The sequence below is a fragment of the Herpailurus yagouaroundi genome, unplaced genomic scaffold, assembly GCF_014898765.1.
Source record: "Herpailurus yagouaroundi ecotype Mexico unplaced genomic scaffold, PumYag 428, whole genome shotgun sequence".
NCBI lineage: Eukaryota > Metazoa > Chordata > Mammalia > Carnivora > Felidae > Herpailurus > Herpailurus yagouaroundi.
In genome coordinates, this window is record NW_024412645.1 from 5,591,978 (window position 1) to 5,619,512 (window position 27,535).

The window sequence follows — 27,535 nt, forward strand, 5'->3', positions numbered from 1 at the left end:
GTTGTATGGAAACCAATTCGACAATAAATTATATTTAATATAAAAGATAAAAAAGAAGCTTCTTTGCGATGGTATTGTAATAGTATTGTCTGGTGACGGCCAGTAGCTAGCTGCCCGTGTGAGCACAGCGTCACGTGTAGACTTGTCCAGTCACTAGGCTGTGCCCCTGAAACTGTCACATTGTGTCAACTGTACTCAAAAAACAAGTAAATGCACACTTTTTTTTTTAATTAAAAATATTTTTTGAGAGCTTTTCATGGAATCGGGCTCTGGGCCTCAGACATTATACCACAACGTAATCTTGCATGACCTAAGAAGAAGGAGAAGCGGAGGAGGAGGGAATAGGGTCACCTCTCGTCAGGGCATCAGATGCAAAATCACCGCGAAAGACAAAAAATAAATAAATAAACGATCCTTGAAAATCCCTGAAATTGCCCGCAAGATCCAAAGGCCATGATTGTGTTGCCGGTTGATTTTAGGGGACAGGTATCACTTTAAGTGTTATTTATTTATTTTTTTTTTAATTTTTTTTTCAACGTTTTTATTTATTTTTGGGACAGAGAGAGACAGAGCATGAAGGGGGGAGGGGCAGAGAGAGAGGGAGACACAGAATCGGAAACAGGCTCCAGGCTCTGAGCCATCAGCCCAGAGCCTGACGCGGGGCCCGAACTCACGGACCGCGAGATCGTGACCTGGCTGAAGTCGGACACTTAACCGACTGCGCCACCCAGGCGCCCCTTAAGTGTTATTTAAATACGAACCCCATGCTGCTCAAGCCTGAGTGAGCGCTTAATAAAGCACCAGTGCTGGGCCCCACCCCCCAGACTGTCTGATTCAGGAAGTCGGGGTGGGGCCGGAGAATTTGCACGGCTAACAAGTGCCCAGTTGGTGTGGATGCTGTTGGTCTGGGGACCATACTTTGAGAACCACCAGTACAGATGGGGAAACTGAGCCACAGAGACGCCCCCCCCCCCCTCGCCCCAGCCCCGGTCACCTGCTCAATATCACACAGCTTCCCGGTGGTGGGGTTGGGATTTGAAACCCCCGCAAGTCTGGATGCAGACAGAATCCAGGGCGTTAATGAACCTGTCTTCTAAATCATTCTGAGGCATAAGCTACTGGAAGGCAGTGGGCCAGTGGGGTTGCCCACAATATTTTAATTATTAACGTTCTCGCCTTTTTCTGCTTTTGCCAAGCGCGTGTACTTGAATTTACGAATTCGCATCAACTGGGGGCACATCGGAGCTGGCATTTGTTGAACAATGTGCCAGTCTGGGGCACGGACTAGACTCGGCACGCATGACCTCATTTCACCTTGACCCAGCTCCTAAGGGGTGGGTCTCCACTGTTTGTCTCCAGAGCTGTGCTCTATAATGTGATGCTCAGGGGAACCATGCACACATTTCTCTACTGCACAAGCTACAGGGAGGAAGGAAATGCAGTCTCCAGGGTGGCTCAGGACTGCGGACTCTGAGCTGCCCCTTCAGTCCCGAAAGCCTCAATGGCCAGGTCCTGTCATGTCCTGTCTGCTGGCCCACGAGAGCCAAGTTCTCCAGAGATGGAACAGGTTGAAACCATAATGGACCCGGGAGGGCTTGGACACCCCCATGATACCTAGATCAAGTCTGACATCATTGGTCATTTGATGTCAACGTCCTAGAAGCAATCATCACATCTTGCAAACCGTCACTTTAAAGTCCTCCCATTCGGGGTGAGCCTATGGACCGACAGCACTGGCACCATCGTGGGAGACCTGCAGACCACCACCCCTCCCCCGCCCCATGCTCACCCCAGACCCACTGGATCTGAAACCGCATGCTGAAATATCCCACAGGGTTTCGTGCCCAAGCGTGAGTGTGCGAAGCGCGAGGTTACCGCGCCCAGATCAGCTCGGATGCTGCTTTTCTGGGATCTCACACCTCTGCAGGGGTCACGAGGCTCACTGGGTGCCATACCTTCAGCTTCTTGAATTCCTGCCGGGACAGAAAGCCCTTACAAGCCGCCTGGAATAAAATGATGCTGTGAGACGCCAGCTTCTCCCGCTGCTTCTCAAGCCTGGAGACCACGCCAGCCTTGAGGAAAACCTGGAGGGACAAAAGGTGACCGGTGACTCCTGTGCGGCTGAATCAGATGGTCTGAAGAGAGAGGGCGTTGCCACTCAACCCAGTTTTCTTGCGCCCCTCCCCCACCGAGATATTTGTTAGCAGCTGCCCGCGACTCAGGGTCTAAATGATCAAAACAGGGGTCCCCGGGTGGCTCAGTCGGCTGAGGGCGTCCTTTCGGCTCAGGTCGTGATCTCGCACTCTGTGAGTTCGAGCCCCGCGTCAGGCTCCGCGCCGACAGCTCGGAGCCTGGAGCCTGCTTCAGATTCTGCGTCTCCCTCTCTCTCTGCCCCTCCCCCGTTCATGCTCTGTCTCTCTCAAAAATAAAACAAAAACATAAATTGTCAAAACATCTTATCTCCTCACGAGTCCTCTTTTCCTTCTTCTAGCCCTTGGGTGCTCAGAGCACGGTCCCCAGAGTGGCATTGTCACCACTGGGGAGCTCATTAGAAATGCTGAATCTGGGACCCCACCTGCTGAATCAGAGCGACACTGTAATGTGACCCTCAGGGGAACCATGCACACCTTCATTTCAAAACCACTGTCAGGAGGGACCTGCCTAAACGTCTCTGCACCAGAATTGCTTTGCAGACAGTGGAAGATGCAGATTCCCAGGCTTCACCCCAGGAAAGGCTGAATCCGTGGATTTAGTGGCAGGCCTGCGATTGTACGTTCTTTCCCATAAGTGTGGCTGGCCCCCTGAGAGAAGCAGTGCCCTGGAAATATTCGGTCCTGCCTTATAAGGAGGGGCGGAGAATGTGGAGGAAGTGAGGGTGGCCCTCCTCGGCCAGGGGAGGAGGGGGTCAGGCTGGTGCCACCCACAGAAGGTGGTCAGGCATCCTAATGGAAAACAGCTTGCGGTCCAGGATTTCCAGGCCTCTGCTCATCCATAATGGATGGAGGCCTTCCGCAGCAAAGTGATCAATGCCTCCTTGACACCCCGCAGGGCCGCCTTCAATATACTGCGGGGCACACAGAAGGATTTTCTGAGAACCTAACGCTCTGGGGCCAGGCCTGCTCTGCCCACCTGGTAGGGTGGTTACTGTCAGTCTTACCTCCCCGGAGTCAAAGGAAAGAGGCCCTAGCAGCTTGGGACTTGAGTCGGTGACGGGGGCAGGGGACGCTTTTCAGATGCCCTCGTCATGCTAATGTCTATGACCAGCCTGCCGTGTTTCTCTGCCAAACGTGGCCTCTCACCCCAAAGATGTGCAATTTTCTAGGGGCACTGGATGGCTGCATCTTAGTGATATTATCAAGTAATCGGGGACGTTATCAATCAGTGTTGCAGATCGGAACCAACCACTTCACCTGATACGTGCAGGTAAAGTACTGAATGTACATCATCCTGTAGGGTAGTTATTGCGATCCCCCCATTTTATGGAAGGAAAGACTAAGGCTGACAATGGCATTTCCCCCATGACCCTCCCCTAGCAAGCGGAAACAGCAGAAATGTTTCCCTCCGTCTGACTCCAGACCGGACTATAGTTATCACTGAATACAATTAACATTTGCATGGCATCTAGATTTTTCAAAGCTCTTTCTCCTCTGTCCCATTATAATAAAAACAACCTTATGAGGAATCTATTGGCCCAGGGAGATTATGTAACTGACTCAAGTTCACCCAGCCGGCGATCAACAAAGCCAAGTTCACCTCCAGCACCCATTCTCAACGTCAACACGAGGCTTCGTTTCTTCACTGGCTATCGTACAAACGCCTGAAGTTTGGGGTTGAATTGCAATTTGATTCCAGGTGCACAAAGGGTCTCAATCGATTGTCCATTCCCTTAAACCTATTTGCTGCAATGGCAGCCACCCCGCCCGTCCCACAGAGAGCCCTTCCTCAAGGCGAGGATGAGAATCTGCACGCCCAGTCGGTGCCAACTCTGTTTTGCAACCTTCCCTGGCTTTACAGGACACTTCCTATCAGCCAGAGCCACCGAGACAATTAGCCTCACTGAAATAAAGACACGACTGACTCATTACCTATCAGATTGTCTCAATAATGACTGTATTAATTTCACAAGCTAGTGAGTCCCAAAAGCTGCTATAAAAAAAATCAATGATCAAAATGATGACAGCCCTAGTTCGTATATTACAAAAGGCGGCGGGTGCTTCCAAAACCACTATTGATTAAGTATGAAGCTTTCATTAAAAAGATAATTGGAAGCGACCATACACACAATGGGAATAAGTCATCGGCTCTGCAGAATCTTATCTTGATTTTTTTTTTTCCCTTTAAAGAGCATATTGCCAACCAGAAGGCCAACTGCATGTGGGATTCCACCTTTTTCATAAATGTCATGGCCCTCAGCACAGGCCTCGATAAGGCACCAGGGGCTGAGAATCACAAAGAAAAGTCTAAATTATTTGCCTTTCGTGGGTCCAGCGGCTTATCAGACGCAAGCAGAGTGTAACATCTCAACATCCTCACATTTAAGGAAATCTACGGGGGCCACCGCGATGCAAACTGTTTTTCCTCTAAAAACGCTGAAGACCAAGGTTCAAGATTCTGATATGGCAGAAGCTCCCATATCTGGGACTGCTGAGGAATCGGCTCTTGTCCTAGTAATTTTCCGGATTAGAGGGGTTTCCTTCTTGAAACATTCAAATCTTATCCTATTTGATAAGCGTCTTGTCCCAGTGACAAACGCATTCAACACGCAGATGACAACTGACTGCTTTCCCACAGCCAACCTGGGGGGTGGGGAGCAGTGGCTCCATTTTACAGATGAGGGAACAGAGGCTCTGAAAGGCTAAATCAGTCCCTAGAGATTCATAATTAGAAAGCGGGGGAGCAGAGGGGCAGGTGGGTGGCCCAGGCAGTCAAGTGTCCGACTCTCGGTTTCAGCTCAGGTCACGATCTCGTGGTTCGGGAGTTTAAGCCCAGCATCAGCCTCTGTGCTTGGGATTCTCTGTCAGCCCATTCCCCACCGGTGCTCTCTCTCCTCTCTCAAAATAAATACATATTTGAAAAGAAAAAAGAAGTGCCCAGTCCTGCCGTGCCTCCTCTGCCCTGAAAGATTGCAGGATAGCCTAGCTTCCAAAGGATACGCTGACTTTAATTTGCTCTCGACTGCTGTTTTAACGAACGCCAAGCATTACTTGAGAACAACGGTGTTGGTTTTGTTTGTAATTGGGATGTTTCGGCTTCTAAATTTCTTGCCCTCACTCTGTGAATAGCGGCCGGGCTTATAGAGACTGATTTTTGTACTCATGAAATAACGGAGTCGTTATCTAGACCAGTGGTTGTCAAACTTGAACGTGTGCTGGAGTCCCGGGGAGGGTTTGCTGCAACCCAGACTTCTGGGTCCTACCCCCAGAGTTTCAGATTCACTAGGTCTGCGCTGGGGGTAGCTGAATGTTTATGCTTCTAGCAAGCTCTCAGGGGATCCTGCTGGTCTAGAGACTGTATTTTGAGAACGGCTGGTCTACGTGGACAAAGTTCTTGGAGCTGAAGGACAAGGCCTGTGAATCTGGGCCATACCGACGTGTGTGTAAAGAGTGTTTGTTCGACTTCCACCAATCAGCAGCAGAACGCACAGCGTATGGAGAAGAGTGTGGGATCCAGGGCCATACGGGCTTTCACGGGAGCTGTAACTGGTCTTCTAGATAAGCGTAAGGCCTTGAAAGGGGGCTTACTTCCCAGAGGTGCACCTTCCCCGCCTGGAAAGAAGGGATTTACTAATTATCTCCCAGGAGCTTTTGAGGGAAAAGAGGAGCAATGTGTGAAGCGGAAGCCCAGCAACTGACAGGTTCCTTCCTTCTACTGGAAAGGTCTGCAAAGTCCCAGTCGCTGCCAACTCCGGGTGGAATAAATCAGGTTGAGACGCCAGTAAACTAAGAGGCTTGCGTGTCTATGGGGCAATGACTATATGAAAACCCGTGAGCTCGCCAAGGCAGGTGCAATGGGACACGCTACTCAGGGGCCCCAGAATGACTAGTGGCCAATGATGCCACCATGGTGGGTTTCTGGAGAACCGGGGCCCTTCCCCAGCACCTCGCGCCTGGAGGTGGCAGGAGATCGACAAAGGTTTGTTACTCAATCAGGGGATGAGGGTGGAAGGGCAATTTTCCCTTTGGTCAGTTTTCTCCCCAGTTTCTGTTTCTATAACTTTGCCATTCCCCCTGCCTGCCGCATGGTCCTTGAGTTTACTTCCCAAAGCAGAGCCCATGGGCCACTAGCTCCAGGAGCTGGTAAGGGATCTTCCACAGACACAAAAGGATGGGACTCCCCTTGGGAAGCCCTAAATACAATATTTTCCCGCTTGAAAACTTGGAGGCTATACAGGCACATCCGGACTCGGTGACCCTCTTCTCTAAATGTTGAAGCGTTATTGGAAAAGCCCTGGGCTCAACACCAGTTTGAAGAAAGTCATTTCCCTCAACGTTAATGTCATGTGCCTTCTCGCGGAGCCCTAACTTTTCACTTACTGCTGCTAATCAGCTGGGACTATTCACCCGGGTACTGTCGGTTGCCAAGTGAAAGTTAACCAGGCTCCGGGTGAAGGTGAGTGCTTCCTCTCGGCTTTTACGGCAGGTCTTTCTAAGGCTCGGAAATCCCTGCTGAGGTCCAGGATGTGAACTCTTCCAGACTGCTGAGGTCCCTGGGAGTGTAACCTCTAACAGATGATATTCCCCAATGTTGTTGCCTCCCACGTAATACTACCACTTTATCTTCCTGGCCTTGCAAGATGGGCAGGGCAGAAAGTCGCTAGCCCTGTCTTCAGCTGGGTGAAAAGGAGGCCCACACAGGTAGCGGATGATGCAGTAGGACCAGAATCGGGGTTCACCTGGGTCCCTGATGGGATGAGCAGAGTGACATAAAAAGGAAGCTCTACTCACCTGGCTGTGCCCAACAACCACCGCCTTCTTCTCCAGATCCAGGGTCTGTAGGAGCTCGTCCACAGCCTGGGGAGAAAAGTTAGACAGACAGAATGAGGCAGGCTCCCAAAGCAGGAGTCAGGTTGGCTGGATGGCTGGTGCCTTGGGAAAGAGGACGGCTCCACGTGTCTTTGAGTCTGACCAACCGAGCCCCACCTCACCCGGGCGAGGACAAAAGATGAGCATGTATTGAGTGCCTACTGTATGCCACCCACTCCCATGCTGGGACACCATGGATACCATCTCCTGGCATCTCCCTAGCAACCCGAGGTGGGTCCTCATACTACTGTGCCCGCGTACAGAGGAAAAAAACCAAAGACACAAGAATAAATGAAGGATGTGTCTGCTATGGAAGATGGTATGGCAGTTCCTCTAAAAACCAAACCTCGAGGGGCACCTGCGGGGGCTCAGCTGGTTAAGCGTCTGACTTCGGCTCAGGTCATGATCTCACGGTCTGTGAGTTCGATCCCCGCGTCGGGTTCTGTGCTGACAGCTCAGAGCCTGGAGCCTGCTTCAGATTCTGTGTGTCCCTCTCTCTCTATCTCTCTACCCCCCCTTCTCGTGCTCTCTCTCTCTCTCTCTCTCTCAAAAATAAGTAATACACATTAAAAAAATTTGTTTTAATTAAACCTAGAATTATAGTGGGATCCAACAATTCCCCTTCTGAGTATATACCCAAGAAGAGTGAAAACAGGGACTTGAACAGGTACTGGTACACCCGCGTTCATGGCAGAGTTAGCACAACAGCCAAAAGGTGAAAGTAACCCAGTGTCCATCCACAGGCGAATGGATTCACACAACGTGGGATATACACCCAATGGGGTATTAATCAGCTTTAAATGGGAAGGAGATTCTGTCACCTGCTGCAACATGGATGAACCCTGAGGGCAGGATGCTAACTGAAATAAGCCAGTCAAACAAAGACGGATGATCCCATTACACGAGGTGCCTAGCTAATCAAACTCACGGAGACAGAAAGTAGAACGCTGGTGCCACGGGCTGGGGAGGGGGAGTGGGGAGTTAGTGTTTACCGGGGACACAGTTCCAGTCTTGCGAGATGAGGTGTCATGGAGGTGGACCGTAGTGCTGGGGGCAAACGCTGTGAATGTACCTGATACCCCCGAACTGCACATTTCAAAATAGTTAAAACGACACATTGCATGTCACGTAAATTTTACCACCATTTTTAAAACACGAAGGCAGGGGCGCCTGGGTGGCTCGGTCGGCTAAGCATCCGATTTCGGCTCAGGTCATGATCTCGCGGTTTGTGGGCTCGAGCCCCTCGTCGGGCTCTGTGCTGACAGCTCAGAGTCTGCTCGGGATTCTCTCTCCCTCTCTCTCTGCCCGCCCCCACTTGCTCACGCGCACGGTCTCTCTCTCTCTCTCTCTCTCTCTCAAAATAAATGAATAAATTTTAAAAAATGATGGGGCGCCGGATGGCTCAGCCGGGTGAGCGTCCGACTCTTGGTTTCAGCTCAGGGCGTGATCTCGCAGTTTTGTGAGTTCAAGTCCCGCGTCGGGCTCTGTGCTGACGGCACGGAGAGCGCCTGGCATTCCCTCTCTCCTTCTCTCCCTGCGCCTCCCCCGCTCACGCTGTCTCCATCTCTCTCAAAATAAATAAATAAGTAAACTTAAAAAATTAAAAAAAAAAAAAAACACGAAGGCATTTCCCCAAGGTTATAAGTCACATGCGGGCAGAGCCAGATGGGAATCAAGGTCAGTAGAGCCACATGGCAACCTCAATGACATCACCCCTTCACACGCCCAGGGTGGCTCCAGAGGGACCCCAGGAACTTCAGAGGGACACTAGGAACTTCACGCGCTGTGTCACTGAGGTTGGCTGCGGCAGCCTCCCCAGCACTCTGTCCCTTCCTCACTGTTCCTGCCCAAGACTCTGCCTCACGTTCACAGATATCAGCTGAATAAATGACATGGCTGTTAACCTCGTGTGCCTGACCTTGAGTCTGGGGGGAAGCCTGCACTTCATCCCTTATTTCCTTCGGTCTATGCATACAGCAGGAGCTCAATGAATACGATGGCTGAGTGAGCAAACAAACGAGGGATCCCGCGGAGGTGGGAGGGGTGCGGGATGGAGGGGGAAGGGCAGACCCACACAGGAGAAACAAATTCACGGGGGCAGATTTCCTGAATGTGGCATCAGCCACAGCACAGCCACTTAATGGGATTTTCCTTTGTCATCAAGGTCTGCGGGGTCTGAAACAACGCTGGGGGGGAGATTTGCGCCCTCAGAAAAATGCGGGTCACACCTGGTTCCTTTGGGCCTCCGATTCCCCTCCTAGTCCGCCTCCACACCACCCCTCATGGACCTTCCATTCGCTGAAAGTCAGTCTATTTTCAGAACAAACTGTCAGGAAAGTAATTGCCACACTCAGGAAATGAAAGGTATTATGGGCCTGGTGTAATTTAGTAGATGAGTTTCAATTCCGTGGGTCGTCAGCATCACAGAAAATTTCCTAAGATGCTTAAAAAAAAAAAAAGCATATTAAAAGTCTGGTCCAAGACTATAATCTAGGAGCAATGTTCCTCCTCTGACCTCCTGGAAGAACATTCCATAATGCTCCTTCCAAAATTCAGTGGTTTCACTTATGACATGTTAGCCAAAAAGTGTTCCAAGGGAGCTATAGGCAGCAAAATGCATAAAAACCAATATATCCAAAACACAGCATCTTTCCTCTCTGCGCAAGAGCAAAACAAAATAAAAATTGACTGAAAACAAGACAGATGGAGGAAAACTAAATGAAAGCTACAGCCAGTGAAATTCTGAAATTTTTCTAAGTTGACCTTGGACGTAGCATCCTGAGTAGATGTTTGGGGAGGGGGACCACTCGGGACCTGTAGGGAGGTCCACCTTGGCTGAGATCCTGGTTTTACCACTCATGAACTGTGCGACCTTGGACAAGCACTTTACTGGGAGCTCTGGGTTTCTCTTCAGAACGATGCGGAAGCAATGATCACATCTGCTTCAGAAGATTCTGTGGCTGCTCCTGCAGCGAGCTCCATACCGTATAGTAAGTGCTCAATAAACATGATGAGCTAGTCCTCATGACCTTGAGCTAGTCCCACTGGCTCCGTCTTGGTCAAAACTTGGTAGAGGTGCTATGGAACATAAACCCAGCTTCTATTTCTCGGGCACACCCAAACACTGCCAAAACACACACCCAGCCATCCAGTATCCGAGGATTCTTGCCCGTACCCTCTCTTTCTTAGAGCCCCGTAGATGACAAAGCCAAGAAGATCAGGCCTAACAAAGACATTCTGTTCCACTGATCTCATTTTACAGGTAAGAAAGCTTACGTCCCAAGTGACAGAGCCCCCGGGTGGCTGCAGTCATTGAACAATGCTTCTGACCCTCATTTTCTTGCAATATGGCAATAAGGTTCCCTGCCTAGACCTTAGGGTGTTGGGACAATTCATTGAGAATATGCGTAAAGGTCTTTGTAAGCGATGTTGCACTTAATTGCTCTTATTGTTATCCTAATGAGTATTACTCTCAGATGGAACTTTATGAAATGGGCACATATGTAGGTCGATTATCAGCGATTGCATTTGTTTCTACATAATGTAAATCATTGTCCAACCGCCAGTTGGTGGAAGACAGGGCAAGAACTCGGATTACTGTGACAAACCTCTTCCTGGTCCCACATCTTTCTGGAATCAGCTATCCCACCCTAATTGTTCAGATATTTGAGGTCTGCCCCTCCCCATATGGAATGCTGCATACAATGTTGGCCATCCTGTTCCGAGGAAACAGTTCAATGGTTTTCTCTTGTGCTTTTGAGTCTGAGCATGGCTCTCAGTGCTTTACACACAGCTCATTTTATTTTCAAACGTCTGCGACAGGTACGACTTCATGCTCATTTTACAGACCAAGGAGAGCGAGGTCCAGTTGAATGAAATGACCCGCCAAAAATTACGCACTAGGAAATGGTGGAGGGAGACACAACTCCAGGGAATCAGATTCTTGGGTTTGTTCTCGGCCCTCTGATGCTAGGATCCTGTCCAGCTCCACTACTCAGTGGCTGTGTGGCCTTGAGCAAGCCACACCTGCTCTCTGCTCCTCCGTACCCTCTTGTAGGATATGGGGTAATCATGCCTATCCTTATCCTCCAAGGATGGAGTGGAGATTTAAGGTCACAAAGGTAGCATGTAGGCGTAAGATTTACGGAATGGTGAAGGAAGGAACTTGATAAATTCTCTGCCCCCCGTCCCACCAAAAAAAAAAAAAAAAATAGTGATAAAAATGGATACAATCTTCAAAAACAACAAGTTCCATACTCTGGAAATTGAGCAAGGGCATACAACAGAGAAGCATTTGTGCAAGAGAAACTATCGAATCTCCGGTAAGAGCAGTCGGAGACTGTGACAATCTTGACCTGGGCTGCTCCGGTCCCCATCAAACTCTGGCAGTGTGGTAATCCCACCAGGAGGAGGCAAGCTGTGAAAACCAGTGACTTTGCTCCCAGAAGGGGCCCACTTACATGGAGGGACGTACGGGCAAGTCCCACACCCAGGATCATTGTTAGAAACAGTGGTGATCTTGGCAGGAAGGAAACGGAGAAGGTCAGTGGCACAGCTAGCCTGATATTATCATCAGGATTGGGGCCGGAAATGGGCCTTGACCAGCCAGAAACTTGACGAGGAGATACAGAGAATGGACAGTCATGTGGGCCTTGATAAGCCCCCACATACTCTTGGGCAATCTGGAGGGAAGCACACGTGCTCGGGGCTCCACGCAGGACAGGAGACACTGACCGAGCCCTTAGCTATCTAGACGTCTCTATTCAAACATAAGGCCCGGGCCTGGGTGGCTCAATCGGTTAAGCGTCTGACTTTGGCTCAGGCCATGATTTCACAGCTCGGGGGTTCGAGCCCCATGTAGGGCTCTGTGCTGACAGCTCAGAGCCTGGAGCCTGCTTCGGACTCTGGGTCTCCCTCTCTCTCTGCCCCTCCTCTGCTGGTACTCTTTCTCTTTCTCTCAAACATAAATTAAAAAAAACTAAAAAATTAATAAATAAATAAAGGTAAGGCCACATACATGGGCGGAACATCTATGAGAAGCCAAAGAGTAAAATCTGGGGCACAAGTGTAAGTGTCCAATCAGATGACATTTCCCAACCTGCATGCAGCTCCATTTGAATTAGGTAAAGGCTCAAAAATTCAAGGTGCTGTGCTGACCGCTAAGCCATGCTAACGAAGGGGAAACCCTTGAGAATCCAGGATTTATAATAAAGACAGGAATGAAAAACCCGAGTGGAGACATCAGTAATCTCTTACTGTGGGGGAGACAGACTATACATCTAGTCCAGATAAGTTGCTAAATAATTGGGGGAAAGATTAGAATCTGGAGATTCTATGATATATTATCTATAGTGTCCAGTTTTCAGCAATACACACACACACACACACACACACACACACACACACACACACAGGCATACAAAGAAACTGCAAAGTGTGACGTACCCTCAAGGAAACGAACAAGCAAATCAGTCACTAGAAACCCTTTGTGGACTTAACACAGACAGTCAAGCAGCTATCACATTGCACACACAATGCTCACTGTCATGCCCGGCGCCTGCTACGTTTCAGTACGTACTAATAAGTGGTGGGAGGTCTGAGGTTATGAGGCCCCCTTGGGCACTGCAGTGATAACGCACCCCTCGCCTCCACCCTTCTAGGCTCCTTGACTGCATGTGGGAGAAGCCCAGCTCATGCCCCCACTGACAGAGCCCCTCTGGGTCCTAGAATTTTGCAAAGAGCTCCCTCTTCAGTGTTCAACAAGGATGTGGTCTCACATCTCCAACAGTCAGTGAGAGACTCCAGGAATAATGGAGACCCGCGGCTGGGAATTCTTCTCCAACTTGCTCCTAGGTGAGTGGTGTGGGGAAAAGCATCCGTGTGTATGGAACTGAATGCTTACCCAGAGGACCACGTGGCTGCTGTGAGCGTGGCACCTCCTCCCTGAAACCCACACCATGACCCAAAGGCCACCACGGCCCAATGGCTGCCATTTGTCGCATACCTGCCATGTGCCGAGTGCTTTGTTATGCCCTGTTACAGGTTGCCTGTGGTCGCGTAGCTATTGAATATCAAGGGGTGTGGGTGAGTGGAAAGAGAGATGGCAGAAAGGAGGATTGGAATATAAGTCTGTCTGACTCGAACCCACATGCTTTCAGCCACTGAAGCTCTCCCTTAAGGGTGGGACTATGTCAGTGAGGTTTAACTCCATATGCTCAGAACTGTAAATAGAATGCACACACACACACACACACACACACACACACACACACAATTGGGTTGGTCAACACTGAATGTAAAACGTGTACAATTATTAGAGCAGTAAACCTGAACTGGAGGAAGACAATGAAGGGAGGAAGAAAAGGATGGTAAATACATTGTGGAGGCTAAGGCCACGGGAACCCTTGAATCATGAGTCAGCACGCTGCGAGTGGACAGCTCCCCCTCCCAGCCGTGGGCTCCTAGGGGCCCCTCCCCGGAGGAAAGGGGCTCGGACAGATTCATGGGCGACGGGGGGTATCCACAAGGGTCTGAGATGGAACAAGAGGGGCCTTCAAGAAGATAGATTGACATCCCTTGATTGTGTTCTTCAGATCGAGTCCCCAGGGACAGAGATTTTGTTGGCTCAAATCAATCAGTGCTGTAGGCGCTCTGCGAAGAGGGCAGGCCCTAGGGTTTCCTCGCATCGATCGGGGAGACTTGGCAAGTCCTGCCTGAGCAGCAGAGAGATTGAAGAGACCAGAATCTGAGACATGGCCAAGGTGAGCGGACCTGCCGGAAATTCCACCATTATAGTCACTCTGGGTGGGCTTCCGTGCAGGTGCACGCACAGTCTTAGCCAGACGGGATAAGCGGGGACAGAAGAACAGGGCCCAGTGATCAGAGATGGGGACGGGGTTATTCTGGAGACCGGAGCACGTGCCTGGGTGTCTAGAAGGGACAGGAGCGTCTTGAACAGCTGGCGATGGGGGTGAGGATACTGCGCGCTGGAGAGGACCACGGAAGGACAAAGCAGACTGGACTTCCTTCGTGATCTTGCTTAAGCCAGTTCAAGTGATGGAGGTAGGCTTTCCATGCCACACCCCTGCCAATGACTTCTCAGTTGACCATCACCGACCACCTGTTAAAGCCCAGACTCTCTTGTTCTGCCAACAGTGACCCGTGGCCTGGCCTCTGCCAACCTCCTCAGCCCCTGTTCATGACGCTCAGCATCTTTTGTGCTCCAGCCACGCTGAACTACCCGTGCAACCTCGTCACTGATCTCTGCACGTGCTGTACCCAGCACGGGTTGCCCTTCGCTCTTTCTCTCACCTAATTCCTCCAAATTGTCCCGTAGGGTTCAATTCAATCGTCACCTTCTCTGAGGTGTCTTCCATGAATGCTACACTCTCACCCCAAATGTTTTAGTGAGGTGTTCCCCGGGGTGTCCCAAAGCCATCCCTCTGTATGGAAATTGCCTGTTAAATTTAGCCTTTCCCTCACCCAGCGAGACTGTCGTCTTCTGTCCATCCCTGTATCTCTGGCACCCAGCACAGAGCCTGGTGCAAAGCAGCCACTTGGTCAAAGCTCAGTGGAATCAAGGATAACGACTTTAAATTAACATCACGGAAGGCACATTCGGTACAGAAATTCACCAGATACCTTGCCTATCCTCGCAACGCTCCCGTTCAATGAGGGATCAATCATGCTACTCCATGCCGCTGAACTCTGCGCTTAAGAACGGTTAAGATGATAAATGTTAGGCTGGGTATATTCCACCACAACGAATAGCGCAAAAGCCCTGCGTGCAGAATCCGAGAGCCTGAGTTCGAATCCCAGCTCCAGAACCTGGCTGGGCGGCGACGGCCTCAGTCGCCTCCACTATAAAAGGGGCTAATTCCCAGAGTGGGAAGGCTTTATCTTTTGAGGTCCGTTCCAGGTGAAGGATCTGGAACGTTTTCACGTCGTGCCTGCTCTGTGATCAGAGTTGGCACATAAAAGGCACAAAGTATCCAGCGGGTGCCCACCTAATGAGTGCACCTCATTAGGAAAGACGGCACCCTTGGGTCAATGAGAGGCACGTATTAGGCACACAGGGGACTTCGTCAAGGCCCGGCTTACACCCTAACAATCAATTCTCTCTGCTGCCATCTAGTGTCTCATGACCATATTGACCTTCTCTGGCTGTCAAACTCGTCTTCTTAAATCCTGAGGTCTTAACTGCTTTGCACACAGAGGCTGACAGTTGGGCCACCCAAGCACGTGTTCATGTATAATTCATGGTGTATCACGTTGCCTGGCAAATGAATATTTATCAGCTTTTTCATAAGAGGCAGGATGGTGTTTCCTTTTGTTGCTACCAAAATTCTATGCTGTAGCAAATGAAATTTGTGAGCAAATAAAAAGAGAATAAGAAGGAGCGAAAACTCCCAGCCAAGTCCATTCCACTTGTAATCTTCCATTTTCCGAGGCCCTCCAGCATGTGTATGGAGGTGGTTTCAGTTTGGCTACAGGAGAGAACTGCTGAGTCGTCCAGAATAGAATCGTCCCATATGCTGTACCTATTGCCCCCGCAGAAAACTCCCCCACACCCCACTTCTGTGCTGTTTTGGATGGCAGACGAGCCCCAGACCCGTTCCGTGGCTTCCCTCCAGATGCTCTGAACAGAGATCAAGTTTGGGGTGAGCCAGGATAAGGAACCCCGAATGAAGACTGGTCCAGACTGGACGGTGGCATCGAGCCAGGCAGTCTCATGACTTCCAGACTGGGCTGCCACCAAGGGAGAGGATGCCCCTCGTATGCAGCAGCATACGAGCTGGGTCTGATGCCCCCCCCCCATGGTGGGTGAGGAGGGCTACGTAGAAGGTACTGCCCTGTCTGCAGGAGGTGACCCGTGCCCTGGTCCTCACTGCAGAGAAGAGCCAAGAAGGGGCCTAAGAACTGTGACTTTGTTTACCCTTCTTTCCTCATGACTCCCTGATGGAAGATCCCCGTGCTGATGATCTCGGACATGCACGGGCACACTCGCCTGGAGGCCGAGTCTCAACGCGGTTGTGAAAATGGAGTCTGGGTGGCTTGGCTACCATCGCTCTGGCCTTAAGAGGATGCTGATACGCAAACTGATGCTAACGTTGATGACAGTAGTTTACATACACGGAGCCCTCACTCTGAACCCGGCCCTGTGTCAAGCACGTGAACTCCACTATTGCGTGTGATCCTCAAACACCTTCTGTAGGTGGCCACTGTTGTCGTGCCCACCTCACAGATGCCATAACCGAGGCAGAAAGATGATGTCGCTTGCTTACACGCACACGGCCCCAGCTAGGAGTCACCTGCAGGTCTGTTTGACTCTGGAGGCGTGCTTTCTCGACTGCCCTCCCTGGAAGCCAGAAACTCAGGTTCGAGGACAAAACCCACAACAGCACTTGGCTGTGTGGCCTCAGGGGAATCCATTCATCTCTCTGAGAAAATCACTTTCTCATCTGCAAAAAAGGATACAATAGCGCTCACTTTGCAGGGCTACTGGGAGGACGCGGGGCTTTGCAGATTCTAAAGGGCTCTGTAACCGTTGATAGGCCAGTGGCCGTTCTCAGTGGAAATATTTATTGATGGTTTGACACTGGGGTAAAGACAAGGTCCCAGCCACAGGGGTATAGGAGTTTATGGTGGATGTGCAGACAGGAGACACACAGGAGCAGAAATACAAGGTTAGGCATTTGTTTTCATTCATTCATTCATTCATTCATGCATTCATGCATTCATTCATGCATTCATCCAACAATGGACTGAGCCCTTGCTAAGACCCAGAAAACGCATAGGACATGTAAATAATTTCAGACAAGGGAAGTGCTACACACACATTAGAACAGGATGATATCACGAGGCTAAGCTCTGAGCCGGCATCTGAAAAGCAAGATGACACTAGCCACACAAAACACTGAGGGAAGTGTGCTCCAGGCAGAGGGAACAGCCAGTGCAAAGGCCCTGAGGTGGTGTTCACGGCGATTCTCTAAGAAGTATGGGCTCCGGTATGAAACACGTCCTGAATATTGGGGACCATGAAGCTCTCCTTTCATGGACTACTCCGGGAACAGTGCCAGTGCTGAGTTGGAACTCCTTTTGAAAACGATGGCTTCGCACCTTCCTAGGGGCCCTCCTAGTGGCACACGCCCGCATTCTTTCCCTGCAGTCCGTCATGCAGGGCTTCAGGAGGGCCATTCCTAAGTGACAGGGCAGGGGGGGCAGTCGGGAGCAGAGGTCTGAGACAAACCTCACACCGCCCTCGGGGCGCCTGGGTGGCTCAGTCGGTTAAGTGCTCGACTCTTGGTTTTGGCTCAGGCCATGATCTCACGGTTCGTGGGCTCGAACCCCACTTCAGGCTCTGTGCTAACCGTGTGGAGCCTGCTTGAGATTCTCTCTCTCTTCCTCTCTCTCTCTCTCTCTCTCTCTGCCCCTCCCCTGTGCATGCTCTCCCTCCCAAAATAAATAAATAAACTTAAAAAAAAAAAAAAGCTCACTCGGCCCTCATCTTTGCCCCCAGGGCCCGGGCCTCAGATGCCCACGGGTCCAGATGCCCCTCCCCGCCTCCCCCACTGCCCACATACCTTCCTCTCGTCTATGCCCTCGGAGGCCGACGTGAGCTTCTTCATGAGGACAGGGTCCAGCACCTGGAATCTCCGGCGGAATTGAGCGAGCCCCACATGGTCAGCATAGCCTGGGGGTGGGGTAGGGAGCAAGCAGAACATGGAGTCCAGGTGAGAAGGGCAGCCCGGGGCCTGGATTCACAGGCAGCCCCCGCCCTGCTCCCAGCCTTGCGGCTCATTTGCTGGGCAAACTCCCTTCTGGGGCCTCAGTTTCCCCATTTGTTAAGAGATCGAATTCAGTCAGCATTTCTCAAATATGTTCCCTAGAACACCAACCCTATAAAGTGCTCCACTGAAGGGCACCTGGGGGCTTGGTTCTGTTGGTTAAGTGTCTGAATCTTGTTTTCATGCTCAGGACTTGATCGCACGGTTCGCGGGTTTGAGACCCGTGTCTGCCTCTGCTCTGACAGCACGGATCCTGCTTGAGATTCTCTCTCTCCCTCTCTCTTCTGCCCCTTCCCCACTCATGCTCTCTCTCTCTCTCTCTCTCTCTCTCTGTCTCAAGTAAATAAATAAACTTTTTATAAAAAGTGTTCCACTGAATCCTCCCAGGGCGCCTGGGTGGCTTACTCGGTTGAGCATCCGACTTCAGCTCAGGTCACGATCTCACAGGTCAGGAGTTCAAGCCCCGCATCGGGCTCTGTGCTGACAGCTCAGAGCCTGGAGCCTGCTTCGGATTCTGTGTCTCCCTCTCTCTCTGCCCCTCCCCGGTTCACATTCTGTCTGTCTGTCTCTCAAAAATATATAAACATTGGGGCGCCTGGGTGGCTTAGTTGGTTAAGCATCTGACTTCATCTCACGGTTTGTGGGTTCGAGCCCCGCATCAGGCTCTGTGCTGACGGCTCAGAGCCTGGAGCCTGCTTCTGATTCTGTGTCTCCCTCTCTCTCTGCCCCTCCCCCATTCACACTCTGTCTCTCTTTCTTTCAAAAATAAATAACATTAAAAAAAATTAAAAATATAGATATGTATAAAACATTAAAAAATTTTTAAAAAGTGTTCCACTGAACATATGGAGAAGCAGCACTGTGATCTGCCCTCTGGGTCACGTTGTGGGCCAGGATCAATGCCCAAGGCTCTGTGGACCACCGCAGGAAGATGTGGGATCGGTTTCGCTTAGAACCTGTTTGACCACAGGGGAAAAAAATGTTTTTTGGTCCAATACTTATTATGCCCACCCCACTTGTGGGAAATGCTGCATTGAGTATTTTCTAAGGTTTTTTTTCAAAAAATCTAACATGCAGGATGGACACAGGAGTACCCCTCTGTGTGGAAACTCCCGAGAGTTTGCTGGAAAGTTCTCTGGAAAGCTCCCGAGAGAAGGTGACATTACAGGCGGCCTCTGCAGGAGTCGTAAGAGTTTGTCACAGGGTTGGGTGTGGAAGGGGTGTCTGGGCAGAGGGAGCCAGAGAGGGGTGACCCAAGGCTGGCTCCTCGGTCATAGCAGAAACCAGCATTTGCTGAGCACAAGACACTAGATTAACAACTTCCTTGTGTTATAGGCACTCAGGGGCCTCTATCATTATACCCATTTTATAGATGTGGAGAATGAGGCTCAAAGAGTTCAAGTCGCCTAGCCCAAAGCAGCATGGATAGTAACTCTCCCATCTGGGATTCAGACCCGGACAGAGACTATAACCAATCCAGGGGGCAGTAGCCAACAGTGAGGTCAAAGGTGAGCGGGGACCAGATCCCAGCGGGACTTGAAGTCAAATTGCAGGCCTCAAGGTTTGGACTTCGTCCTGAAGACAAGGGGCACGGTGGACCCTTGGTTGACTCAAAAAGACCCCTTCACTGGCCAGATGAGTGAAGGTCTGGTGAAATCTGACTCCACTCTGGGACTCCACAAATGCACGAACCACGAAGAAGGGTGATGGTGGTAGGTACATGTGATGAATCCAGGGTGCCTTCCTGGGGGAAGAGGATGTGTCAGGCCAGGTTCCCAGGATGCTGACTGCGCAGATACGAGGTTACACGCGTGCCCTTTCGAGACAGAATGACCTGGGTTCGCATCCCATTTCTGCCCTTATCAAGTGACCCCATCTCTTTGAGATTCAAGTTCTTCATTTGTCAGGTGAGGATAACAAGTTCTGGGCAAGGGGTCACTCTAAGGATTGAAACAGATGACTGACAGAGTAACAGATACTAACACGGATTGATGCTGTTCCATATCCAGGCAACTCTTCTAGGTGCTAGCCTCTTGTTAACTCACACACTGCTCATCAGCTCTCTGACACCTGAGCTATTAAGGCAGAGGAAAGAGGGACATGATCTAGGGACTTGCCTGCCGTTGGCCACAGTCAAGGGCAGGCCAGCTGCCTCTGGGGCCTGAGCCACGCCCACCAAGCTGTACAATATGTAAGGTTTAATGAGCATTTACTATATGCCAGGCGCTGTGCTAAGAGCTTGGTAGGAATGATGTCAGTTAGTGGGGCGCCTGGGTGGCTCAGTCGGTTGGGCGGCCGACTTCAGCTCAGGCCCTGATCTCGCGGTCTGTGGGTTCGAGCCCCGCATCGGGCTTTGTGCTGACAGCTCAGAGCCTGCAGCCTGCTTCCGATTCTGTGTCTCCCTCTCTCTCTGCCCCTCCCCTGCTTGTTCTCGGTCTCTTTCTCAAATAATAAACATTAAGAAAAAAAAAAAAGAATGACGTCAGTTGGTATGTATAATGACACAATGCCAGCACATCATAAGTACTCAATATCCTGCATACATTTGTGTGTTTTATGTGTGCACACTGGCGTATGCATGCATGAATTATATGTGCATGAATTCGAAATCATAAATATTTGACATGTGTATGTATCCATGTGTGCACGCAAATATTTCTTCTATGGTGTAAGAGAGACAGAAGCCAGTTTGAGCAGAAAAAAAAAAAAAAAAAGAAAAAAGAAAATGTCCAAGCCCGGGAGGCAGAAACTGAGCAGTTTTATCACGAGACCTCAAATCTTTACTTAGTTGGAAAATTCGCCCTGCCCCAGGCAGGCCACACCAAGAATGAAGAGGGCAGAAGCCCCCCACAGTGAGACCCAAGGTCGAGGACGGGGGGACGGCTGAGCTAAGCAGGCACGCAGGGGTTCAAATGGGTGGACCAGGGTGTCTTCAAAGGCCCAGCACCCCCTGCCAGCCAGCCAGCCAGAATCGATCGGCCACCACTGTGACCATTTTGCGCTTCCCCTGTGACATTGTCACCCCTCGACTGTGGTTGCGCGAGCAGGAGGAAAAATCAATGAGGCGCTCAGAGAAGTGAGGGTCTCGTCTTCGCTTCCAGCTGCTTCCAGCCATTCTGTCAAATGTCTGGTGCCCGGGGTGGGGTTACTAACACGGCGGGAGGAGATGGGGCCGTGGCCACAAGCCAGGTGTCAGCGACCACAGAGATGTTTAACGAGCAGGGGCCCGCCAAGCCAGCCTCCCCACTGGCCCATCACCCCATCCTCTGCAGAGACAATGGCCATGCCTGAGCCGTTTCAAATGTCAGGGACGGATATCCATGCAGCGGCCGCTGGGGTCCGAGAGGGCGAAAAGAATCAGAAGGATTCAGAGAGAACTCGACTCCTAAGATGAGCTATGTGGAGACCTTGGGCGCATGGTTGCCTTCTGTAACATAGACCTAAAGAGTTCATTCCTCTGATTGAACCCTCGTCTTCTCCTTGCCACCTCCTTATCTCTTCAGCTCGATCCAGGGAAAGCCAGACCTCCAAAAGTGGACAACCTGCCTCAACGGCCATGACCGCCCCACTCATTTTGAACCCCAGTCCCTGAAAATCCAGGCTCTTCCCTGCCTCAGGACCTTTGCATATGCCGATCTGTCTGCCTAGCTTTCCACTCCAGACATGAGCTGCTTGCTTTCCATCGAGACCCAAGTAAGATGTTACCTCTTCCAGAGGTTTACCCAGTCTCTCCAATGAGAGCACAGGGCTCCCTCTTCTATACATCTTGTACCTCCTGCATCCCCATGTGACAATGCAGGCCCCCGTCACATGTCCCCACTCTGACCTCCCAAACCATGCTGAGCATCTTGAAGACCAAGGAAGGTATTGCTCGTTGTGCGAATTTCATTTTCTATTCCTAGACAGAAGCTCCCTGGACGTTTGCTCTAGAAAGGAAGATGAGCAGGTCACAGCCCCAGCCTTCCAGGGGTGCACACGCCCTTCAGGAAATAAGAGAGGCTTCGGACTCAAGATCTAGGTCCGCTCCAGGCTCTGCCTTGACCCAACCGTGTGACCCTGAGCAAGTCCCCCACCTCTCGGAGCTTCCGTTTTTCCATCTGAAATCATAGCTCCCCCTTCACAGGCTTATTATTTCACAGAATAAACGGGATGCTGGATGGAAAGTTCTGGCACATCGTTCGTGCTCCTGGGAGTTCCTTGGCTGCCACCAGTTAGCGGGCTCGTCCGAGGAGTCAGACATAAGGTGCTTACTCCCTGGCCATCTCTTACCTGCCCTGTGCAGACGCAGTGCCTCCAGGACGCAGGACCCCGCAAGCTGCACCCTCAGCGCAGGGATGTCCAAGGGCAGAGGTCCGCCTGTTCCGGGCTTATCTCCACCAGGCTGCGGTGGGGTCAGAGACCCCTGCCTGCCTCTGCTCTCCCCCGCGGGGCCCGGCACAAGGCAGTGGATGAAATGTATCTGAGACCGTCTGATCATGCTGGTCAGTGCATCCTAGGAACAAGAGGATAGGGGGTTAAAGGCCTGCTGTCTCAGGGTAAGATGGACAGGGACGCTCCCCCAACATACATTCAGCCTAGCCTGGGTACCTTTGGGGGTCCCTGTGTCCTATACCAAGGACCTCCTATTTATGGCCTGATTCACTCATGAGAAATAGGGGGACTTTATCACAGCCCCTGTAACCGATGGGGAAACTGAGGCATACAGAAGGCAAACACAAGAGGGCCCCGGGTCACACAGACCACGAGCAGAAGAGGCGGGCTAGAACCCAGGACCCACTCCTACAGGCTTTTCGTGTATAATCTGCCACGGGGATTTTTCCAGAACTTGTCCTGCCACGTCCCACTTTCTGGACTCAGTCTGGCCACTGACCAATCGAAGTGCTCTCGTCTGCTGTCGGATTCGTGTATCTAGGTCCCGTATTTCCAGCCAGTGCGAGATCCTGCAGCCCTCCCCCAGGGAGAGCCGCGTGGTGAAAACATAAGCATTTGGGAGGCGGGGCTGGTCTGGCTGTGATATTTGTCACTCTGGTCAAGAGGGTATTCCTGGTCCCTGGGAACTTCCCAGAGCTGCTCAAGGCAACCCCAAGTAGGCCAGGCTTTGGCCTCAGACTTGGACAGATCACCCCCGGCCCCAGGGATGTGACGGCAGACGTTCCTTCGCTGCTCTGAGCCTCAGCTTCCCCCTTTGTGGAGCGCAGGGGGACGCCTGCCCCTCCAGGCTTGCAGAGGAGGCTAGAGGTGATTCGGGTTGACAACTCATCCCGGAGGAGGGCAGGGAACGTGGCAGTGGAGGCCCCGGCTCCGTGGGGACAGGGCTGCCGCTCACCATCTGCAGCTTGATCTGGGAGCACGGCGCTTTCCTCTTGACCGCGGCGAAGCTGCTGGCAAACGCCTTCCTCACCATGCAGCTCCTCTGTAGGGCCTGCTGGGAGGTGCCCTCCAGGCCGGCCACGGCCCGGCACACGGGGGGCAGCTTGGCCCGGGCCTGGAACAGACTCCTCAGATCCTCCCTGGCGGGCAGGAGGCAAAAGAGACAGGGACTTTAGGGGCTCGTGGGGGACGGGCCCACCTTGCTTCTTTCTAATCTGCTTCCCGAACCATCCCCTTGAATCACACATCCTAGCTGCTACACTTTCATCCACGGGGCCTCCTGCCAGGCGAGCCTTCGCTTCGTGGCCAACGCCAGCTTCTTTCTCCATAGCAACAGGAAGATCTAACGGACGGTCTTGTCACTGATACACCTGCAGGGATCCCACTGAGCCTGCACTTTCAGAGGACAGAGAGAGAATCCCAAGCAGGCTCCACACCGTCAGCCCGGTGCCCGACGCGGGGCTCGAACCCACGAACCGCGAGATCATGACCCGAGCCGAAATACAGACTGAGCCACCCAGGCACCCTGCCTGTGCTTTTCTTAGCGAAGTCATCTTGGTTCTCCCTAGAACAGGCCCAGCTCATAGCGGGTGCTGAGGATACAATTCATGCCAGAATGAGTAACTGACGGGCTCAGCAGGCAGTTTCTGGACCTGCGAGGTCCCGTGGGTGAAATGTCCCACCCGATGGCCAGCAGAGGACAGTGCCCTCCCTCGGCACTCCTGTAACGCCCAGGTGCAGGCCCAGGACTCCTTAAGCGTCTGCTCTGATAAACCTGAACGGCCCTGCCTTCTTGTCGGGGCCAATAAGGACTAGGAAGGCTGGGCACACCCTGCTGTGCCCTCGGAGGAGGCTGGGACCCAGAGGGAGCTTCTGGCCTCCCGCGTCCCCTCTGCCCCATCCCTTCCAGTCAAAGGACGCAGGCAATTTCTGTCGCTCTCTGCAAGTCCAGGCTGCATGCCAGCCCCAGCCCTGAAGCCACATTACCTCCCTCCCTCCGTGCCTCACCGAACTATCCAAACTATTAAGGAACCGTCTTGTCCAAACGATCCAAAGGTATTTCAAGTGGTTAAGTGCCTGGCAGAGCACAAAGATTAACACTGGCTTCACTACCCTGGTGTTGAAATAAAAATCTGGGGGAGGAGGCTGTATGAGCCCCTCCTACTGGAAGCAGGAGCCCCGCGAGGAGAGGTCAGGGCCCTGGGGCATGTGGGCACCACCACCACCCACCCCCCGGTACAGGGAGAGGAGGCTGTGCCCATGACCCTGCCCCCCCGTATGTGGATTGCCCCATCTCTGGGGCTAGTAGATCTGACTTCTGGTGTTCAACGGGAGGTGTGCCCTTGGGCAGGTCACGTCTGCTTTGGGCCACAGCTGGAGATCAATATATATATATGGAACAAAATGCTTTGACCGCAGCAGTGAAACTTGAGTGTGCTTGTCAGCAAAACAAGTCCCCAGAGAGAGCAAGTGGGGCCCAGGAATCGAAATGTTAGACCAGCAGTGAATCCGGTGAATCTGACACTCTTGGGGGTGGAAGCACACTCTAAAAAAAGCACTGTTTGCTCTCAAAAACCACCAATGCTTGGCTCTCAAACACACAAGACACCCTAACGGCACTTACCCTCGAAGTTGCTGTGTTTCTCTGCCCCCAAGGGCCACGGCCTTATACACACTGTTCCTTCTTCCCACAGTGTCCCTCCCTCGCCAGGCCATCGGGCCAACAAAATCTGGCTTCCCTCTTTCTAGGGGACCAGAGCCACGGGATGTTAGAGCAAGAAGTGACACAGGGGCCACAGATGCGTGTTGAGGGCCTGCTACGAACCAGGCTCCTTAATGAGCCATCCGTGACGCTGTGCCACCCAAGTGTCACGTCAAACACGTAAGCCTGGCCCTATCGTTCCCACTTCTTGGAGTATGGAACTGAGGCCCACGTCATGCAGCCTAAACGAGGCGAAAGCAGAATTTGAACATTTGCCTGACCTCAAATCTGTGCAATATCCACAGATCTTGCAGCCTCATCCAATAAACACTTATTTTGTGGAAGAGGAAACAAAACAAACAAACAAACAAACAAACAGACCCAAGGGAGAGAAAGTGACTGCCCACGGTCACCCTGGTGGGGAGGGCAGGGCTAGGACCTGACCCCGGCCCCCTGGTCCTCCATGCTGTCCTCTGTGTGCTCACCGACCTTCCTTGTGCCCCTGCTCCCTGACTTGATCTCCTTTCAGGACCTGTGTGCCCTTGAACCTGCCAGCACACTGGGCTTTCCAATCAACTGGGACCATAATGTGCATAGAACTTCTACAGGGACGATCTAGACCCCAAGCGTGTCCCAGCTCTGCCACTCTTTTGCTGTGTGATCACAGGAGGGCCATTCACTGACTGGGGCCTCGGTTTTCTCATCTGTGAAATGGGGCTAAGGAGGCAGTGTGGTTGCCAGGAGTAACCAGAGGCTTATCAACCGTTTATCCTGATGCCGGGTGCACAGCGGGTGGTCCCTAAGTGTCTCCTCCCCATCCGCACGCCCCCAGCACCCCTCTGGTTCTCTCAGCTTCTCTTCTGTGTCCGAGCCCTGCCCCCGCAGGGCGGGAGCGGTGGGGCGGGAGGATCGGGATGCATATTTGCGTGCGTGCGCGCGCGCACAGGCACAGGGCAGCATTTTCCAGTAACTGCGGGCTGCAAGCAGCCGTGGCTGTCAGCCCTCCTGAGCAGAGCCGTCAGGGATTGCAATGGGCCGCTTTCCTTTTCTAACACCACAAAACGTTATCACTTCAGTTTTATGACCCCCGAGTCCTAGGATGTTCATAAAATCGTTCCAGTCACAGCATCTCCCAGATACTTAATGAAAGGCACAAGGCCAAAATAAGAAGTCTCTGCCTCTTTTTTTTTTTTTTCTGCTTTTGTGCCACCTGCCCCAGAAGCTAGCTTTTCTCTTCCGCTAGACTCACGCTGGTCCCAGGGACACACTGCCCCGGAGGGATGGGTTCCCTCACTCACTGGGTTGTGGCGACGGCATGGCCCCGGGGGAAGAAGGGAACCGCAGGGCACCGAATGCCCCTGGCTGGCTCCGATCCCCGCCGGGCTCACCTCTTTGACTGCTGCAGCACCGAAGGGGCGTCCAGGGCCGAGAGGTTGGGCTTGCCTCTATGCAGCCAGCCCGTGAGGTCATAGCGCACGGGGTCCTGTCCCAGCTGGTGGAAAATCTCGAACTGGAGGGGCTGCTCACAGGCCCGAAGGGCAGAGGTCCCTGAAAGCAGACAGAGCACGTGAGCGTTGGGGGCTCAGGCAGGGAGGACACTCGGGAGGCGCCTGACATCCCCCAGAACACACTTTCTTCACGTAACTATGTTTCCAGACAGCTAAACCTACCGGTGCTGGGCACCAACATCTCGCCTGCTATACGTAGGTACGGATGTACGTCTGCGCGTTATTGCCTTTCTAAAAACAATTTTTTAATGTTTATTTATTTTTGAGAGAGAGACAGAAGGTGAGCAGGGGAGGGGCAGAGAGAGAGAGGGAGACACAGAATCCGAAGCAGGCTCCGGGCTCCGAGCTGTCGGCACAGAGCCCGACGCGGGGCTGGAACTCATGGACCTCGAGATCGTGACCTGAGCCAAAACCAAGAGTCAAGACGCTCAACCGACTGAGCCACCCGGCACCCCACGCTGTATTTTCTAATACTCATGGAAATAGATACATAATTATTAAGTATTTTGAAAATCACTTTGAAATGGCATCAACCAAATAAGTGCACAGCCTACACTTGGGAGACGCTGACTGGCACTTGGTCACAAGGGGCAGCGCGGGAGAGCCCGAGGCGCTTGGAGCTTCGAGAGAAGGTCTGCGTTCAAATCCTGACTCTTCCTGCTACTACCGTGTGTCAGGGGCCAAACCTCTTAAGTCTCTGACCCTCTGTCTCTTCCTCCGTGAAATGCAAAATATACATACCTCCCGGGGTGACATAAATCTTAAAAGAGATAACGTGCGTAAAGCATGTTGGCAGTGTGCCTGGCACACAGTAGTTGCTCAGTAAGCCGTAGTGGGCGTCCCAGCCACTTCCTGCAGTTGACCTTGTGCGGATGTTCTGGAGCCACAAAGCATGTATCTCCGTATTCCCAATATTCGGCGTCTCGTGCCTGGCAGACGCGAATGGAGCCCGGAAGCGCTTGTGGAAGGAATGAATGAGCGAATCCTAGTCATGAGTCAATCGCGTCACTCTGACTGCGGTGAGCTCTCAGGTTGAGAAATGGACCGGACCCGGACCAATTACCATCAGGAGCCGTAGTATAGTTTTGGTTCTTCCACGTATTCCGAATTTCTGTGAGTTCCCTTCCTCCTACTGTCCCAGGGTCC

General features: G+C 52.0%; 1 protein-coding gene across 3 annotated transcripts in view; it reads right to left on the reverse strand.

The window, feature by feature from the left end:
• MYO18B (myosin XVIIIB) overlaps nt 1-27,535 on the reverse strand; it is a 256,340-nt gene that overhangs the window by 145,644 nt on the left and 83,161 nt on the right. For all 3 annotated transcript variants that reach the window (XM_040463958.1, XM_040463959.1, XM_040463960.1), the window contains 6 exons: nt 26,270-26,429; nt 23,136-23,319; nt 22,079-22,301; nt 17,606-17,715; nt 6,945-7,010; nt 1,956-2,084 (listed from right to left, as the gene is read on the reverse strand). In XM_040463958.1, coding sequence (XP_040319892.1) covers nt 1,956-2,084; nt 6,945-7,010; nt 17,606-17,715; nt 22,079-22,301; nt 23,136-23,319; nt 26,270-26,429 — 872 coding nt within the window. The remainder of the gene's footprint in view (nt 1-1,955; nt 2,085-6,944; nt 7,011-17,605; nt 17,716-22,078; nt 22,302-23,135; nt 23,320-26,269; nt 26,430-27,535) is intronic.